Source organism: Monodon monoceros, unplaced genomic scaffold (assembly GCF_005190385.1).
Source record: "Monodon monoceros isolate NGI ecotype Baffin Bay Population unplaced genomic scaffold, NGI_Narwhal_1 Super_Scaffold_3, whole genome shotgun sequence".
Taxonomy (NCBI): domain Eukaryota; kingdom Metazoa; phylum Chordata; class Mammalia; order Artiodactyla; family Monodontidae; genus Monodon; species Monodon monoceros.
Genome location: NW_021703780.1, coordinates 101698569 through 101718456, shown reverse-complemented (window position 1 = coordinate 101718456; position 19888 = coordinate 101698569). Strand labels below are relative to the sequence as shown.

The window sequence follows — 19888 nt, the reverse complement described above, 5'->3', positions numbered from 1 at the left end:
ATGTCAGTGTTTCTGGAATTTTTTTTTTTTTTTAATTTTATTTGTTGGCTGCGTTGGGTCTTCGTTGCTGTGCGCGGGCTTTCTCTAGTTGTGGCGAGCGGGGGCTACTCTTCGTTGCGGTGCACAGGCTTCTCATTGCGGTGGCTTCTCTTGCTGCGGGGCACGGGCTCTAGGCTCGCAGGCTTCAGTAGTTGTGGAGCACAGGCTCAGTAGTTGCGGCGCACGAGCTTCGTTGCTCCGCGGCACGTGGGATCTTCCCGGGCCAGGGAACGAACCCATGTCCCCTGCATTGGCAGGTGGATTCTTACCCACTACGCCACCAGGGAGGTCCCCTTCTGGAATTTCAATTCCAGATTATTCACCTTTCTTCGAGGATCATACTTATTCAGACTTAATAACACAGTTTACCCATTTCCTTGCTTTCTGGTCCTTCTTGCATCCCACTTCTTCCTCTTTTCTTCCCACTTCTTTTTTTTTTTTCCTGGCTGAAAAGCATTATCTGTGCTTTCAGGGCAGGCAGCAAAACAACTCGCCTGGAGCCGGATTTCACAGGAAGGGGCTTTGTTATCAGCCTGTGAGCTCTCGAGCTCAGAGGAAGCTCCCGCTTCGGGCCGGTCTGATTAGGATTCAGGTCCCTTTCCTGTGCCTCGATGGCACCCAGCCCCTCCTGTCCGTGCGCCACCTGGTCCAGGTTATGGAATTCGAGACTCAGGGTCGTATGCTCTCCAGGATCCGAGGGGGTCCCCTCATGGCTTTCTCGGAATCACCGATGCTTTTGAGGGAGTGTTGATGTCAGGCCAGTTCTGCTTCCCCTGTAGGTCTCACCTCACAGGCAGCTCTTGGAATTTCCTCTTTAGCCAAGCCTCATCCACATGTGTCACTCTCAGGATCCGTGTTTTTCTTCAGAGGGGAACCACTGGCTGGTTTCACAGGCTGCTGGGGGACCGCCGTCAGTATCCTGACCCTGCAGCCGCTCGCTGGGAAGCTCCGATCACAGCTTCTCCATCTCGTGAGCACCCTGGGGCTCTCTCTGCCTAGACACCTCATGCACTGCTCTGTCCCTTGGCACTGCCTGTCCTGTGGGAAGCAGACCTGGGCCTGCCGGGATCCTGGGGGAGCTTGCAGGTTCAGTCTGGGCAATACAGGTAGCGGGGGAGACAGTGGGGACAGGAAGGGGACTCCAGTTGGGGGAAGGTCTCCTGGAGTATTTAGCAAATGCCCAGGTCAGAGAGAGAGGGGCTGGCTGTGGTGGGCATAGGGCGCTGCGACCGAATACAGGTAGGTGCCGGAGGGTGTCTGCAGGACTATCAAAGCAAAGCCCGAGGGTATGAACCCAACGTAGGAACAGGCGGAAGGCTGGGCCTCCCTGAGGCCCCAGAACCCGTAGGCATTGGGCGGCCCCTGGGGTCTCATCCTAAGTGTGTCACTGCCGGGGCCGGGGTTCCGCAGCACGTGTCCGTGTGCCGCGGCCGCCATGGCTGCTCTGGTGAAAGGGGCCTCCCTGGCTTCTGGCTCCGCGGGCTGTTCGGGCACCTCTCCGCTGTCCAGCTCCAAATGCAGATCTGGCCCCAGCAGGCGTCCCGGCCCCTCCTGCAGGCGGGGGTCCCTGTGCAGGCGGGGGTCCCTGCCCCGGCCTCTTTCAGCCCCCTGGCTATCTCCCCTGCGGTGGCCTCGGCCTCTCTGTGCAAGGCGAGCCGAGTCCACGAAAGCGGGGGCCTCACGCCTCATGGGGTTCACATAAGCAAAGGGTCTCGAGGGCTGGCCTGGCTGCGGGGGTCCAGCTGCCCCCCCAGGGTCTCCGCCTTCTGCACCAGGGCAGCCTGTCTCCTGGGGATGAACACCTGAGGTGGAGAGAGATAAAGAGACTCAGCAGAGGGAGGCTTGGGGGCTGGGGGCGTGGGGGGTGCCCCTGGACGGCCACAAGCCTCCTCCAGGCTGGGCACTCCCCACGGGCCATGGCATTCAGCCCTCACAGCTGCCTGGCCAGCCAGGTATTATAATCCCCGTTGTACTGATGGGGACACAGAGTCTAGGTTCACCAGAGAGGTTCAATTTGAATAAAAATGACGGTCCCTGTCCTAACTGCGCTAAACTTCAATAGGACAGACAGACAGAAGCAAACAAGACCAAGTAACGGCGCTGATGGCCGAGGGGTAGGGAGGCCAGAGAGGCTGGGAGCCCGGCTCCCTGACTTGAAGGACAGCTGGGCAGCTGAAGGATAGCACCGCACGCGGGGCAGCTCCCCAAGGCCTCCTTAAGCTAAGCCAGGCTTGAGTTTACCCTGCGGTCCAGGGAGAGCCATTGAAAGGAAGGCAGCAGGGGCATCACAGCTGGACTTGGGGGGCAGGGAAGAGGTGTGCCTGGAGCAGGGGTGCTGGCAAGGAGGGGCTGCAGCCTCGGGGGAGGCGTGAAGGGGTCGGCGGCTGGTGGCGCCTGGGTGACCCGTCTGTCTGCAGGCGCCCTCCTGCCCATCCCTTGTGAGCTCCTCCCGCACCCCTTCCCCGGCAGGAGGGCGTGAAGCCTTTCCCAAGGAAGAAGATGCAGGTTTGGAGGACAGAGGAGGAACCTGATGAAGCTAAGGTGTTTGGGTCATCCAGGTGGGGACCTGGGCTGGAGCTGGATTTGGGGTCACCACCAAATGGGGTAATTTTTTTCCTCAGTTCTTGGCTAGGAAAACCGGGAGGTGAGGGTTGAGAGCTGGGTGCTCCAATGAGAAAAAATAAGCCAACGGAGAAAAGGACACCAGATAAAAGAAACAGGGTGTAGAATTCCAGAGGGGGATGGGATTCCCCAGCCGATGGCGGGGGGTGACGGCTGGGGTGAGACTGCCAGTCTAGGCTGGAGCAGGTTGGAAGGGGGTCAAGTTGGTAGAGCGCTTGACTGGGTGTGAATTTTAACAATCAGGGAAGAGTTTGAGAACACTGAATTTGCAAACAATAGCCCAACTACTAAGTCCTGGAAAATTCAGAAGCGGGGAATTAACCCTGGGGTACAGGATGTCTGCGCGCAGAGTAACGGGTCCCTGGAAGGCGGGCGGGATGTGGGGCCCGGGGCTCCGGTGTGGAAAGTGAGGGTGGGCATGATGCTGAGAACTCGTGACCGACAGCTACACACTTCTCTGCTGGGAGGGAAGACCCTGCGCAAGAGGGGAAAGTCGGCAGGAGCGGGGACGTTTAGAGAACAGCAAGTAGCGCTAAGAAACAGGAAGACGGTCGTGTCTGGAGGGGAAACTGAGGCGAGGGCCACTGTCCTCCACAAAACGCCTTCTGTGTCATACACGTAAACAGCAAACGTAGAGTCAAAACTGGGGAGCACCGGAAAGGGGGTGAGGGTGTCTCACGTACCTTGATTAGGGGCCGTTGAGCGAAAGCGCTTGGAGGGTCTCTGCTCCTGCATGAGGAACCTGCCCGAGAGAGGAAACCGGGTCAGTCCGGGGGCTCCAGCCACCCCTCCGCACCCCCGCATCCACTGCGCAGGCGGGAGCTCGCCGGGTCGGGCTGGCGGCAGGGGGACACGGTGTCTGGAGGGAGGGGTCTGGGGTGACCTGTTAAACTGTCTTCAAAGAGGAGCCAGTAGCGCTTGGCCTGCAGGAGGGTTCACTAATTCAGCCCAAGTGTCCGGACGAGGTGGGAGAGACGAGATTACCTTGGGCCGATTGGAGGAGCTTTCCCTCCCCAGAGGGAAGAGGGAAGGAAGGTGGGGAGCAGAGGTGTGGAGGGCGAGGCCGTCTGGGGAGCCGGCCCTGGCCCTCCCAGGGCACCGGAGGCTCTGCGCCCAGCTCGTCATACAAGGTGTGCCCATCCCCCAGGGCGCCCGGCACGTACCTAGTCTCCCTGCCGTGACTCTGCGGCCGGCTCTGGGGGTCTGGAGACTCGGCGCGGCTTCCAGGAGACTCTTCCAGGAAGAGGGGCCCGAGGCGCTGGAGTCCAGGGGTGTTCGCAGTCACGACCGTCGGCCTGAGGGCAGCCTTCAGAAATATCTCCCGCGGAGCAGGCCTGTCCTCTCAGCGGCCCTACAGGAAACTCACTGGTCTTGAACCACCCAGGCCTCTCTTATAAGTGTGTCGGGATCGCCCGTCGTGATTGGATAGAAGGAGGGCGGGCCAGCCAGCTTAACCCGGGAAGAGTTGATTGGGTTCCAGTTTTCTGCCGCCCAGAGACCCTGCCTGGAAGACACGGGTTCTAGATGCGGTGCTGTAGGTTGATCTAATCATTACAGAAAAAGGCAGCATTGTGATTGTGTTAGGTGACTGACAGGAGGTTTGATTAGGTTTGGTGGGTGGGGCAGGCGGTCAAGGAAAGCACCCAGGGTAGGTGTTCGGGCTGGAATTGGAAGGATTAATGGACTCAAGCCAGGCCGAGGGGGGAGGGGAAGAGCACACACCTAGGCTCGAGGTAGGGGGAGCCCCACTTCCACGCTGGTCCAGGCGGGGTTAGACAGAAGGCGTGACAGGGCCCACCCAGGTTCCAGGCACAGTGGAGATGCCGTAATGGGACTAGACCACCCTGGCCGTGAAAGGGGAACAAACTGAGTGTGTCAGGGGGCCAGGAGGCTGCGCTGACCTCTGGGATGGAGATGGTGTCTTATGAGGTGGGTGGCAGGGGGTGGCAAAAGGAGACAGTCCACAGGTAGAGAGACGTTTACAGGGGAAAAAAGAACCAGAGTCGGGTGGTCCGGACACACCTTAGAGGGAAGGAGTGGGTTTCCGTCCAAGTGGTTCCGTCCAAACCGTCCAAGTGGTTTGGACGGAAGTCGTACCAGGATTCTGCTCTGAGTGGGGAGATTGCAAGCTTGGTTCCTACACGTTGGGTTGAGAGAGATTGAGCCACCAGGTGTAAGGAAGTCGGGTGGCAGTTCTGGGGTTGGGAGCTCAGAGAAAAGGTTGAGGCTGGAGACCTGTGCGCGAGGCTCCCTCCACAGGCGTTAAAACGGCGGGTGAGAACACGGGAGTCCAGGAAGAGAGCCTTGCGGACACGGGATGGGAACCGTAGTGTTGCTTTAAAACGTCTTCCAAAATTACTGTATAAATAATGCAATCCCACTGAATCCCAATGTTATGTTTGTTTCTTTTCTCTTTTTAAAAAAAAATCAGCTTTTTTGAAGTACAGTTTAGACTCGATAAAATGCATCCTTTTTACACACACAGTCCAGTGAATTTTGATAAACGTATCACCCTTGGGTAACCATCACCACAATTGAGATATGGAACGTTTTCCTCACCTCAGAAAGTCCCCTCGGGCCCCTTTGCAGTCAGCCTCTCCCCCGACCCCAGGCTGCCCAGGTCAGCTTTCCATCCCTGGTGATCACTGGCCTGCCCTAGAGTTTCAGCTGAGCGGGTGCTGCGTCGGCACTTTCGCCCGGTTGCCTTTGCTCTGTGTGATGCTGCTGGCGCTCAGCTCTGTTGCAGGATGAACCGGGGACCCTGCCTCTGGACTGCCGCCTCTTATTCCGTTGCACGAACGTCCACTCCCTAGTTGGTGGACATTTGGGTTGTTTCCAGTTTGGGGATATTACGAAAAAGCTGCTGTGGACATTCATGTACAAGTCTTTGTGTGGACATGTGGTTTCATTTTACCTGAGTAAATACCTAGACGTGGAATTTCTGGGTGAACGGTCACGTGTTGGTTTAACTTTGTGAAAACCATTGAACTGTTTTCCAAAGTGGTGGTTGTACCGTTTTATATTCCCTCCAGCAGTGTGTGAGGGGTCTAGTGGTTCCACGCCTTTGCCAGCCCTTGGCATTGTCATCTTGTTGATTTCAGCTGTTCTAGGGTCTGGTCTGTGGAGTGGTGTTTTGTACTTCTTCATATGAATCTCCAGTTTGTTCCAATACCATTGGTGAAATCAGTGCTCGTTTTTCTCTTTCATGCAACTGTATGAAAAGCTTTAAACTTTATATGGAGAATTAATCATTATATAATTAACTAATGATGAAGGAAGTACAACAGTGTGTTGACCCTTTGCCATGCATCAGAACAGTGCGGTGTTGGCAAAGGAACAGGCAAATCAGTGGCTGGAAAGATGAGAAAGCTACCACCACTGACAGCAGTAACTGACATTGTCGAGGGCTCACCACGTGCCTGGTTCCCAGGACAGCCGTGTTCACATGTAAGTCCTCCCAACAAGGCCGCTTACTGTTCAGGCGCTGTTGTCATTCCCATCTGACAAATGAAGAAACGGAGACACAGGACAGTTAGGTGGCCTGCTGTGGGCAGACTGGGATTTGAGCCAGACTCTCCTGTCCGAGAGGCCAGGGTCTGAACCTCTTGTTTGCTGACAGCTCTAAGGGAAGTTCACGGCCAACTGAGATCCCGTTTCTGTTCAGCTGGAACATGTGTGTATTAGTATCTGATTGCTGCTGTAAAACTTTACTACAAACCTAGTGACTTAGATTAACACAAATTTATTATCTTTGCACCGTTGTGAAATTGTACTTTACATGCTCACTCACCGTCTGCAGATCTGCCCGTTGTAGGTGCGGTGCCTGTGTGTCTTCGCCCGTCGGTCTCCAGGTGGTGGAATTACTGACACTTCTCAGCATCTTTGGAATTTGACGTAGTGTTGCTTCACTCCGGCTTTTTTTTTAAATGTTCTGCACCTCATTGGTTGTACTTAACCATATAACTTCTGCCGCGATGCTTTACTGCGTTGCTAACACCTCGATGGTGTGACCGGGGCTCTGTAAACCACTAAATGATGACTTAGAGGCTGGGAAAAAAGTACTGCGTGTCAGAAGTTCAAAGCAGGTCCCACTGAGCTAAAATCAGGGTGCTGATGGGGCTGCAGTTCTGTCTGGAGGCTCCAGGAGGGAATCGTCTCCTCAGCTTTTCCAGCTCCTACAGGCGCCTGAGTATTTGGCTCTCAGCCGCTCCCCCGTCTTCAAAGTCGGCAGTGAAACAAAAATCCTCCCGGGTCCCCATTTCTGATTAACTGGGGGAGGGTGAGATGAAGAGGCACTGGAGGCGTGTGTCTTTCATAGGTTGCGATAAACACATTTTCTTCTTCAATTTTCAAAAAATACTTTCATGAGAAAGTTTTTCTTCTTCTATTAATTTGTATATATCATTTTAAGAAAAACTGTGCATTATAAAAAATTTCAAATATATCTACAGAAAAGTAAATGGACGAGTGTGATGACTCCCTGCGTAGCCCTCACCCAGCTTCAGTAGTTACTGGCTCACGACCAGTCTTATTTCATCTCTACCCACTACTCCCCCAATGCTGTTTTTTTTTTTTTGTTTGTTTGTTTTTTGCGGTATGTGGGTCTCTCACTGTTGTGGCCTCTCCCGTCGCGGAGCACAGGCTCCGGACGCGCAGGCTCAGCGGCCATGGCTCACGGGCCCAGCCGCTCCGCGGCATGTGGGATCTTCCCGGACCGGGGCACGAACCCGTGTCCCCTGCATCGGCAGGCGGACTCTCAACCGCTGCGCCACCAGGGAAGCCCTGCTGGGTTATTTTGAAGCAAGTTCCAGGCACCTTGCCGTTTAAACCATAAATATTTCATTATGTATCTCTAAAAGGTAAAGGCTCTTTCTATAAACATAACCACGATGAGGATGTTTAAATGAAATAAAAGAAATGAGGAGGGTCCAGCTAAGAGCAGGGGATTGAATATACAAGAGAGAGATGAGGTCATCAGAATCTGAGATTAAGGTGAGTGTGTGTATTGGTCACTGGACCGGTCATCGGCGGTTTTTACTTTCTCTGCACAGCAGCAGGGAAAAGCATTGCTGGAACTGGGGCAAGTGGTAGGAACTGGCACAAGCGGCCACGACGGAAACCCCCTCCTCAAAGCCAGGGCCTTATCCAGCCCAGGTTTACTTCCCAGGTGAAGGTCAGCGTCAGGTGGCTGCCTGCCCACCTGAAACAGGTGTCTCCACGTCACTTCCACTCCCGTCTCGTGGGCCAGCTCCAGTCGCGTGGCTCAAACCACGTGCCGGTGGTACGGAGAGGCCCGGCTGCTGGGCGTGGACCATCTTCCTAGCCCACGGGCACGTGCCGGTGGTACGGAGAGGACCGGCTGCTGGGCGTGGACCGTCTTCCTACCACGTGCCGGTGGTACGGAGGGAACCGGCTACTGGGTGTGGACCATCTTCCTAGCCCACGGGCACGTGCTGGTGGTACGGAAAGGACCGGCTGCTGGGCGTGGACTGTCTTCCAACCACGTGCCGGTGGTACGGAGGGGACCGGCTGCTGGGCGTGGACCGTCTTCCTAGCCCACGGGACATGCCGGTGGTACGGAGGGAACCGGCTGCTGGGCGTGGACCGTCTTCCTAGCCCACGGGACGTGCCGGTGGTACGGAGAGGACCGGCTGCTGGGCGTGGACTGTCTTCCTAGCCCACGGGACGCGTGCACTGGACGTTTATTCCGGAACTTTAGCCACTTCGTTCACACGCACATTTTTAAAACAGCAAACGCGTCGATTGTGTAACGAGGGATGGAGGGTGGGGTCGGCCGTGCAGACCCTGAAGCGGGTGCCTGGCCTGCAGTCCCAGCTCCCCACGCCCTGTGTGGCCTTGAGTGATCTGGGGAACATCATCTAACTGCTCGGGGACTCAAGTCATCCACGTGCACAGCAGAGATAAGTGATGGCATCCTTGGTACAGAGATTTTTTTCTGAGGACAGTTTGAAATAATGGATAATATTGTTTGTAGGCAAACAAGTATTAACTATGATTCTTATTAGCATATTCAGACGATATATTATCTATCTAAGGAACCCAAGGATAAGAAAATAAGAGAACTCCTTAGTTACAAATGTAAACACAAGAAGGTAAATTATTTCCTATATGCCGTTAATAACCAACAACACGGCAGAGTGAGCCACTGTGGGTGCTTCCTCCACCCCACGCACACAGAATAGATCTGTTGGAAATGTGCGGGCGCAGAGCTTGAGAGACAAAAAGGGAATTGCTGTGTGTCGCTGATAAAGTAGTAGATGTCATCAGTACTGGCTGAGAAGTAAACCCCAGAGGATGCAGGGAGGGGTTTGAGTGCTCCTCCGGAATGGAGACTTGCCCTGGTGCCCCCGCATTTGAGAGCCAGAAGCCAGACTTCAGCTGAAGCCTGGGATCCTGGAGAAACTGCCCTTCAGCGACGGGGGAACTAAAATGAATCCGCCCAGCAGCTGGAGAAGCAGCAGAGCAGCTTAGGTCTCCAAGGCTCTAGCCTGAAGGTTCCAGCTTGCGCATCCTGGTGCAAGGTCCCAGTTTACACGGAGCACACGTTGCAGAGATCCTAGAGACGAGTTAACAGTCTTAAAAAAACCTTATCATGAACTCCGTGAGGCCAACTAGCCAAAGAAGACAGAAGTGCGCTCTCTAGCAGTATTTCCACAACGCAGAGCATGAGAATCCCCAAAAGGAAAAAAAAATCCTTGGTGAAGATGAACTCATACGTGAAAACTACAGACCAGGAGGCCAGTCTCACCCCGTCTGCACTCGTGCTCACTTCCTCCACACTCGATTCTTTTGAAGCAAACCCTAGGCAGCATGCCATTTCAGTCATAAATATTTCAATATAGATCTCTGAAAGATAAGGACTCCTATCTCAGGGATAACGAAGTGAGTCTCTGAGCGGTGGAGTAGGAGAAGAAATAGGAAGGACTAGCTTACCATGAAATTGAAATAACAAACCAATGTGAAGTATAAAGGAAATGTGCTTAAAATTATTAATGAGATCAAATAAGGACTAGAAAACGTTAAGCCGAAACAGGGAAACCTGAAAGCGAGCAAAGCACGTCGATCTTACAATGAAGCAAATGCAACTTCTACAAGTAAACGTAATCACTGAAATGTGAAATTAAGTGATTTTGACATAGTTTTAAAGGTAAGGAATTCGAGCACACTGCAGATGGAGAGGGAAAGGGCAGGAAAATATGAAAGAGAGGTTAAGAGGTGTGGAGAAGGACCACAAAGGACGCAACGTACACCGAATGCGAAGGACGAGAGGCAGCGTCCGAAGAGCACCGCCGACAGCTCTCTGGAACGGAGCAAAGACTTGAACGCTCCGAGGGAAGAATCAGAAATGGCACGCAGGAAAAAAATGGATTTACACCCAAAATGTTACGTGAGTGACACTGCCAAAACCAAGAAGCCAAGACAAAAAGCATAAAGGCGACCAGACCCCAAAGAAGGGAGCATTATCTAAAAACAGCAAATGGACCGACACAGGCTGCTTCTTGGCTGCAGCAGAGAAAAGAAGTCCAGGTAAGGAAAACACATGCAAAAACCCAAGTAAGCCTTCAGCCCAAAAAGATACCTGACCATTGGAGGACGTGGCACTTCGGAATCTGATAGGATTGAACTCATGGGCACGGTGATTGCAGCAGGTGTGTGATCCACACCAGCTAAGTCAGGACCTCTGGAAGCGGGACCCCGGAATCCTTTGTCACCTCTCGGGTGATGCAGGGTGCTGCCGGGTGTGAAAACCAGTGGTCCGAGTTGATGCTGGCCCCCAACCCTGGCTGTCCTTGACATCACCTGAAGAGTCCTGACCAGCACGGACGTCTGGGTCCACCCCCACCAAGAGTCGGATGAAGCACAGCCATGGAAACCCTCGCAACAAAGACACAAGCTCCAATCCCTGGTGGAAGGTTTTTTCCACAAAAGTAATGAGCTGCAGGACACCCAAGACCCAGGGTTGAGGTTATTCCATAAGCATCCAGGTTTAAATCTGTCACTTCCACAGCCCGAGGTACAAAAGCACGCGAGTTGTTGCTGTGACACGGGGTTCTGTTTAATGTCACAGGCATTAGGCAAGGGCTGCTGACTAGTAACTTGGGCTGCCACCAACCAAGAAAATAACAAGGACTTGGAGAAAACAGGAAGAGCAGCTTTCAGCTGCTAGATGTGGCAAACACAATAATTATATGTTTTCCCTTAAAACCACTTTCATATACTTTCAATACTCACGTAAAAAGAATACTTAAATGTTTTTCTCCCCAATTTTTTCCCTGTAAAACTGGCACGTGACACACTGTCTTCTGGCTCTAGAAGAGGCGTCAAATGAGCATGGGGCCACCGCCCCCAAAATAGTGTTGGACATGCCACCAAAGCCAGAGGGAGGTCAATGGATTTGTCAAACAAACGCCGAGAACGGAGAGGACTCCCAGAGCCACTGAGTGTGGCTCACCCTGAGTGGGGGGAGTGGGCGGGGAGATCGGGCAGCAGCTCCCCTCGCCAGGAGAGAGGGGAGGAGGGGCGCTGTGGCCGTGACTCTAGTCTCCCACGTTGTTTTGAATAAACCGGAGCCTGCCGACCAATCCCCAGGCAGAGAGACAGCATTCAGCCAAGGGGCTGATCTGGAACATGTATGGAGTCTGGCAATCATTGAGGAAAAGGTGGCAAATTCAATACAGCCCTGAGCCAAAAATATGGGAGGGGGGCTACCCACTGAAGCGCGGGGCTAGGACACAGTGCAAGAGGTGCTGACGCTCCGTCCTCCCAGTTATCAAGTGAAACCATCACGTCCAGTGTCGGAGAGAGTGTAGGTAAGGGAACACGCACGCACTGCCGGCTAGGATGTGAGCCGGTCCGGTTATTCTGGAGAGCAAGCTGGTTGTCCTTCGCGATTGAATGGAGCATTCGGGGCCCTGTGACTTAGCAACCTGCCCTCCTGAGGGTCAGTCCTGGTGAAGGTCGCGCTGAACGACAGGCATAAACAGGAAGGTTCCTTCATTCCAGCATTAGTGATGGCCTGGGAAGGTTGAGGCAACCCACAGGCTCACTGCTGGGGAAGAGGACAGATACAGACGGCGGGTGTGTGCTGGGGACCGCCGGTCCAAAGCATCGGGCGCAGAGTGTGGACAGATCCTCGAGCACGCGCTGCTGTGGAAAAGGGAAGAAGTACAGTTAGACCTGTTGGACGTTACCATTTATGTAAGTGGAAAACACATACAGAAAGCAATACTACCTGTTTTTCAAAAGTACTTGCATTTCTAAACCCATAAAGCAAACATGTTAGATTGGGCGCTGCTCGGGGAGGGGAGGAGGGAGACATGATCAAGGCTGAAGGGAAGGCGCGTGGGGTGGTGAGAGTGGCTGTGATCTGAGGAATGTGTCAACTCGCCCTTCTGCCCCTGAGGTCAAGTTAGACATTAAATAAAACAGGGTGCTTTTTGTGCAGCCGTATGCCTGGTGCAAATAGGCAAACACGGCAAACTTTTCTTTTCCAGTCCATCAGAGGCCACCTTTGTACAGGTTACATATTTATAAGCTCTCAGGTCTGTTTCTGGGTCAAATTCCATTTCATCAGTCTGTTTTTGCATCAGATCAGGACCACGTTCTTTTAAGATTGTGGCTTTGTGGGTTTTAATATCAGTTATAGAAATTCACCCCCTTCTTCTCCGAAATGTACGTGGCTATTCCTACTCTTTCATCCATGTACCTTTGGGATCAGTTTTTCATTTTGGAAGAAACATCCTACTGAAGATTTTGAATTATGCTAAAATTAGTAAATTGGTTGAAGAAGAGTTCATACGTATCTTTTTAATTGGAATATAATTGCTTTACAATGTTGTGTCAGTTTCTGCTGTACAGTGAAGTGAATCAGCCACACGTATACCTACATCCCCTCCCTCTTGGACCTCCCTTCCACCACCACCCCCCATCGCACCCATCTAGGTCGTCATAAACTTTTAACTTTAGAACAGTTTTAGATTTACAGAAAAATTACAGAGATAGTACAGAGGACGTCCCCACACCCCGCACAAGTTCCCCACGACTTACTAACACCTTACCTTAGTTCCAATTAATGGACATTTGTTACAGTGAATGAACCAACACTGATACCTTATTGTTAACTAAAGTCCATACTTGGTCTGGATTTCCCTAGTTTTTATATAATGACCTTTTTCTGTCGCAGGATCCCATGTTACGTCTCATTCATCGTGCCTCCTTGGAGTCCTCTCGTCTGCGACAATCTCTCAGATTCCCTTGTTTTTGATGCCCTTGATGGTTTTGAGGAGGAATGGTCAGGGATTTCATAGCGTGTCCTTCAACTGAGATGTGTCTGATGGTTTTCGCGTGACTAGGCGGGATTGTGTGTTTTGGCAAGAAGACCGCACAGGCCGAGTGCCATTTTTAGCGCATCCCATCCAGGGTGCATTCCAACATGACTTCACCGGTGGTGTTGACCTCGATCGCCTGGCCGAGGTCATGTGTGTCCGCTTTCTCCAATGTACAGTTATGCCTTTCCCCCTTTCTTCACTGCCCTCTTTGGAAGGAGTCACGAAGCACAGCCCACTCTTAGGGGTGGGGAGTGTGCTCTACCTGCTCGAGGGCTGAGTGTCTGCATCAATTATTTGGAATTCTTCTGTATGGGAGGTTAGTCTCTTCTCCCTGTGTGTTTATTTGGCCAGTCATTTCTTTATATCGGGATGGACTCATGGCTATTTACTTTGTACTTTGGGTTGGCTCCTGTGTCCTTTTACAGCACTCCCATCATTTTGGTTTTGAGCACTTCCTTGGTCTAGCCTCATCTTCCATATTTCCTGCTCAGTCCTAGAAGCAGGCATTTCTCCAGCGAGCCCTGGCTCCTTTTATTGGAGATGGTGTTAGACCTCAAGATCTGGACTTCGGGTGTGCTTGTTGCTACTGGGGTGTCATTGCTCCAGCCAATATTGCTGACAGTGACCCCACTCAGCTGACAGAGCTAGGAAGTAACGTGTGTGTATACACACCTGTGTATATACACCTGCCTGTCTATCTATCATCTATCTAACTGTGTTTCTATATCTAACCATATACATCTATATCAAGTTAAACATGAGTTTGTACTGATGTCTCAACTCTACCACATAGGTCACCCTGGTCTCCTCCCTTTGCTTCTCTGTAAGCTCCCACCACCCACATCCGTGTACTTACTTGTGAGCGCTAGCGCACAGGGCAGCGCCTCAGAATCGTCACCCTGTACCCACGGGGAACAACTTTGTGGACTAGAGTCTCTGCTTCTGTGAAGCTTCTTTTGCCACCAGTTGCTCGGTTTCCACTCATTTCCAAAGTTACAGGCAGCACCTTTTTCTCTGTCCCCTTTGATGGGGTTGTCTCATACATTTGTAGCACGGTTAAATTGTTTTGTCACGTTCTGCATTCCATGTTGGGATCCCTCTACATCCTAAATGACTTTGAAATTTAAATACATTAAGGGCATTCTTTATGCTGTAGGGTTCTATGAGTTTTAACAACTCCGTATTTTCATGTACCCACCATTACACTATCATACAGAATCATTCCACCACACTACAAAAATCTGTTTCACCAATTCAGTCCACCCCCAACCCCTGATATTTTAATTGTCTCTGTACATTCGCCTTTTCTAGAATGTCATATAATTGGAATCATGCGGTGTGTAGCTTTGTCAGATTGGCTTCTTTCGTTTAGCAACGAGTGTTTAAGGTTCTTCCATGTCCCTTTGTGCGTTGATAGCTCATTTCTTTATTTTTTTCTTTTAATTAATAGACTTTATTTGCAGAGAGGTTTAAGGAAAGCTTGAGCAGAAAGTACAGGGTTCCCAAATACCTGCCTCCCAGACCCCCACATGTCCCCCCATTATTAACAGCATGCATTAGCATGGTAGACTTGTCATAATTGATGAGTGAATAGTGATATAATTAACTAAAGTCCATAGTTCACATTAGGGGTTACTCTGTGTTGTACATTCTGTGGATTTTAACAAATGTATAATGTCATGTATCCACTGTCACAGCATCACAGAGAATAGCTTCACTGCCCTAAGAACCCCCTGTGCCCCACTTCTTCATCCCTCCCTCCCCCCAGCCCCTGGCAGCCCCTGCTCTTTCCACTGTCTCCATGGTTTTGCCATTTCCAGAAGGTCATGTAGCTGGAGTCATACAGTATGTAACCTTTTCAGACTGGCTTCTTTCACTTAGCAATGTGCATTTAAGTATTTAAGACATTCATCCATGTTTTCTCATGATCTGACAGCTGATTTCTTTTTATTGCTGAATAATGTCCCATTTTATGGAGGTACCACAGTTCATTTATCCATCACCTACTGAAGGGCATCTTGGTTGCTTTCATGATTGGTCAGTTATGAATAAAGCTGCTATAAGCATTCATGAGCAAGTTTCTGTGTAGATACAAGTTTTTAAATACTTTGGGCGGATACCCGGGAATGGGATTGCTGGATCATACAGTAACGACTGTGTTCAGCTTTGTCATAAGTTGCTGAACTGTCGTCTGGAGTGGCTGCACCACTTTGCCCTCAGCACTGAACGAGCGTTCCCGTTGATCCGCGTGCTCTCCAGCATTGGGTGTCGCAGTGTTCCAGATTTTAGCTCTTCAAATAGGCGTGGAGTGGTGTCTCATCGTTGTTTTAATTTAGAATTCCCTAATGACAAGTGATGGTGAGCATCTTTTCACATGCTTAAAAAAATGTTAGGTGTTCTTATGCAGAAATAGATTTCTCCTTTGGTTTTTTTTTTTTCCTGCAAAATATAGTAAATTTTAATAACATTCTTCAAATTTTGGGGAAATGTTATTTTTAAAAATTTTAATACTTTCTGTCCCTATTATGAGTGGGATCTCTTTTGATGGTACGATCTAGTAAGTTACTTACGGTATATAGAAAATCCATTCACTTGAGTAGTTATCTTGTGTTTGAACTGAAGCCTCTTAATTAATTCCATTTATTTTTTTAAACTCTTGGGAAACATAAGTATATATAAACATATTGTTGGCAAATAATTATAATTTTGTTTCTTCATGTGTAAGAATCATACCTCTTATTTATGGTTCATATGTAATTGAAGGAGCTAGAAACTGCAGGAAAAATGTTCAATAAAAATGATGGAGACCAATAGCCACATTTTATTCCTAATTTCTATTAGACTTTAGTGCGATGGCTGCTGATTTAAGACTGAGTTTCTACAGCTGGATAAAAAAGAATCCTTCCGAATACCCAATTTCTCCTAGGTAATTAAATAAATTACTCAATCAGGCATTGACAATGAAGTTGTAGACATTTTTATATGGAAAAATGTTCACAGTATAGTGTCGAGTTAAATGCAAGCTCCAAAACACTACATAGGGTCTCCCCCGATGTGTGAGAAGTGACGCACCTGCCAGGCTGTCGTGGACACGACCCCACGAGCTGCACCCGGGGAGCAGCGTTGTCACTGCCCCACCCCCTGGCCACATCTGGTCACTTTCAGGAATGAGCGAAGTCTCATCTTCAAGTGTGAAAAAATCCAGCCAGTCGAGATCAAAACCTAACCTCTCATCCAGCGTAAAGCTGTTCCCTCCCCCACCCCCGCTGGCACGGCACTTGGCCCCGGATGCACCCTGCGACAGAAGAGGACACTGTCTGCTCTCATCCCCTTGCTCCGTCACCCCCTCCATGGTTCTGGCTCCTTGTGAGCCTCTCCTGACCCTCGCAGGCAGCTCCCTTGTGGGACCTTCAGGGACACCCCGCAGGGCCTCCCCAGTGCTTCGCCCCTGACATGGGCGAGGGCCTCCCCTCTTGGTCTCAGCCCGTCCCCAGTCCCTCTGGTGGCGACACGTCTGCCTGGCACGCAGCCTTTGGGTGGCGTCCGTCTGAGGAGGCTCATGACTGGATCTACTCCCAGTGTCCAGCGACAAGAGGGGCATCAGACATGCCTGCCCTGACCAGCTGTGCCTGCGGGCTGCTGTCACACTTCCCTGCCCTGCCCACCCTGGGGGCGTTGCCAGCGCCCAAGAGCCAGCTCATGCTTCAGTCTAGCGGCTCGACTTTCCACGGCCAGGGGGCATCAGCCACGGGGGAAGACCCTGGTCCCCCTATTGCACACAACCCGTGTTCACGGAGACTCTTGGGTCCCGTCCCACCTGGCCTGAAGGAAGGATGCGCCATCTTCGGCCACGGGGAGTGCCACGCCCTCTGCGTCTAAGCAGATCACCTTTTGCTCTGTTGAACCACTAGCCCTGGTGCACCTGGAGGCGATGGATGTCGACGATGGGCCCAGTTTGGTGTTAAATCCTGCGTCGACATGACACGCCCGGTCTTTGGAGTGAGGGAGCGCGTCTCCAAGACGGCAGAAGTGTCGTCGCAGTCCCGGAACCCGGTCGGAAAGACCCCACACAAAAGTGGTACCTCTAAGAAGCAGACTTTATCTCATTCTTTATGCTCGGCTCTTACCTGGCCGTCTCCACCACTGGGATGCCATCCCTCTCTGCCAGCTGAGCTCTCTGCTTCCTCGGCTTGCAATGGAACAGAAATGCCAGGACACCCAGAGGCAGACCCAGCCAGGGGGCTGCACACCCCGTCCGCCCTTTTACATCTCAAATTCTGTCACTGAGCAGGCTCGTGGGACTTGACAGGGCAGGTAGGAAGCAGCTTCCGCCTCTCGCGCCAGCCCTGCCCCTCGGTGGAGCTTCAGGCTGAGGCTCATAGAGGAGGTCTGGTACCGAAACTCCAGGCTCTTGTCTGGTGTAAAGCTTCTGCTCCTCCAGATCTTGTCTCCATCAGGCCCTCGGTCGGTGTCCCCTCTCTCTCCCCTCCCTGCCTGCCCCATCCCGAGGCCTCACCCGGCAGGGGGACAGGGCAGGGTCCTCACAGCTCTCCAGGCCCCCCACCGCTTCCTTCTGTGGCCTGGGCAGGACCACTGGACCTCCCCGAACTATGGCCTGAATACATCACAATCCAAGGACAGGAATTCGGGGCCAGCCTGGTGCCTCCCTCAGTGACCCACCTTCTCACGCACTCAGGACAGTCACTGGGACCCTCGCTTTGTTCCATGTTCCAAACAGGAAAAGGATAAAACGGACAGGCCAGTGGAACCAGCTTCCCTTCGCTGTGCTTATGTCTTATTGTGTCGCACGACCACTGCCCTGCAAGGGACACAGGGGAATGTCTTTAGAGCACACCACACCCAGATAAAGTGGGAGAGAGGGGAGCAGACGTCAGAGGGACCGTGCGTCTTGGCCACAGAGAACCGTGCACCTGGCCTGAGCAGGTCCTCACGGTGGCAGCCCGGGCCTGGGCTGAGCACACCGGGAGCCATGTTCACATCCCGTTCTAATCCCACGCGGATGCTTCCCGGACTCTGAGCCTGCACCTCTGGAGGGGGCGTTCTCACGTGGCGGGTAGGAGACCAAGACCTCGGAAACTCCTCCAGGCTGAGGGCAAGGGGAGCCTTGTGTTGGTGTTCTGTCCCTTTTCATCTTTTCTCTTGAGGCATAAATAAGAACCCAAGCTAACATCTAATCAAAATATTTTTCTTACCTTAGTTGTTGATATCAATAAACACAATTTCCCATAACTTTTTTTTTTTTTTTTGCGTTACGCGGGCCTCTCACTGTCGTGGCCTCTCCGGTTGCGGAGCACAGGCTCCGGACGCGCAGGCTCAGCGGCCATGGCTCACGGGCCCAGCCGCTCCGCGGCATGTGGGATCCTCCCGGACCGGGGCACGAACCCGTGTCCCCTGCATCGGCAGGTGGACTCTCAACCACCGCGCCACCAGGGAAGCCCTCCCATAACTTTTTGTATACACTGAAAGGAAAAGCAAGCAAAACGAGAGACAGGCTGTTGAGATACAGCACAATTATGAGAGAAAGAAAGAAAGTCTGTGCACACGGCTCTCTGGTCTCTGCAGACGCCCTTTGCCACAGAGAGCGTGCGGATCCGAGGACCGTGGTACAGAGCATGGTCCTGCCTGCGGACTTGCTCCCACAAGAAGGGACGCTCCTCAGAAGGAAGGACACCGTCTGCAAGGACTTTCTCCACTGCCCTCTTTTTCATCTTTTAAAAAATCAAGCGTTATCTAGATTTCTAAGCCCATATCTCGTTTCCTCAAAGTAAAAACATTCTCAAAATAAAGTTATTTCCTTGAGTATGTGAATTCAATAAAGGTTCTTTTAAAATTTTTTCAATGCTTTCACAAACTTTAATATCTTTTTCTGTGTGTGGTAAGAACACTTAAGATGAGATCTACCCTCTTAAATGTTTAAGCCCATAATACCATATTGTTAACCACCGGCAGAATACTATACAGCGGATCTCGAGAACCGAGGACTTTCATGTTTTTCCCTTATTTTCTCATAATGATAACGCACTCCTTGTGTGTTACACGTTTTTAAAAGAAACTGGTTTATAAGGATTCCATTATGAAATGTGTGTGCTCTAAGCCGGGGTTGGAGGGCCGCCTCCTGAAGAATAAGACCCCATGTGCAGGGACTTCCCTGGTGGCGCAGTGGTTAAGAATCCGCCTGCCAACGCAGGAGACACAAGTTCAAGCCCTGGTCCGGGAACATCCCACCTGCCACGGAGTATCTAAGCCCGTGCGCCACAACTACTGAGCCTGCGCTCTAGAGCCCACGAGCCACAACTACTGAGCCCACATGCCACATCTACCATGCTCCTAGAGCCCGTGCTCCGCCACAAGAGAAGCCACTGCAGTGAGAAGCCCGCGCACCGCAACAGGGAGTGGCCCCCGCTCGCCGCAACTAGAGAAAGCCCACACGCAGCAACAAAGACTCAAGGTAGCCAAAAAAAAAAAGACCCCATGTGGAGCCGTGAGCAGCCCCACAGCCCTGCCTGGGACAGAAAGCAAACCAACGGAGTTGGCGACAGAGGAGATGAATCCAAACCGAACACAGAAAGAAATGGTTCCCGGAGCCAACCTCAGTGAGAGATTTCACGGCAGGTTCCCACAGCCAAGAATCCGCCCATTCTCTCCAAGCTTGGGAAGAAAATTTTAAGACCTAACCTGCCAAAACATCAAAGCTGTCATTGGAGGTCATTTTCTTTTCTGTGAGTTTATCACCTTCTTTCACAGTTCCACGTGTATTCCATCTTTCTGCCTTTTCTTGAGTCAGTTTTGATTCTTCATATTTTTTTAAAGAAATCTTCCCGTTTTTCAGGGTTTCAAATCTATCGCCCTCCCAGCCC

The 19888-nt window shown here is 51.6% G+C and overlaps 1 protein-coding gene across 1 annotated transcript; it reads right to left on the bottom strand.

Moving 5' to 3' along the window:
- Positions 1 to 1224: 1224 nt before the first annotated feature.
- On the bottom strand, positions 1225 to 3396 carry LOC114907628 (proline-rich protein 20A-like). Its single transcript, XM_029243343.1, has 2 exons — positions 3345 to 3396; positions 1225 to 1841 (listed from the first exon to the last, which is right to left on the bottom strand). Exons 1-2 carry the CDS (start codon positions 3394 to 3396, stop codon positions 1225 to 1227), a joined length of 669 nt encoding a protein of 222 aa, XP_029099176.1.
- Between the last annotated feature and the right edge of the window lie 16492 nt (positions 3397 to 19888).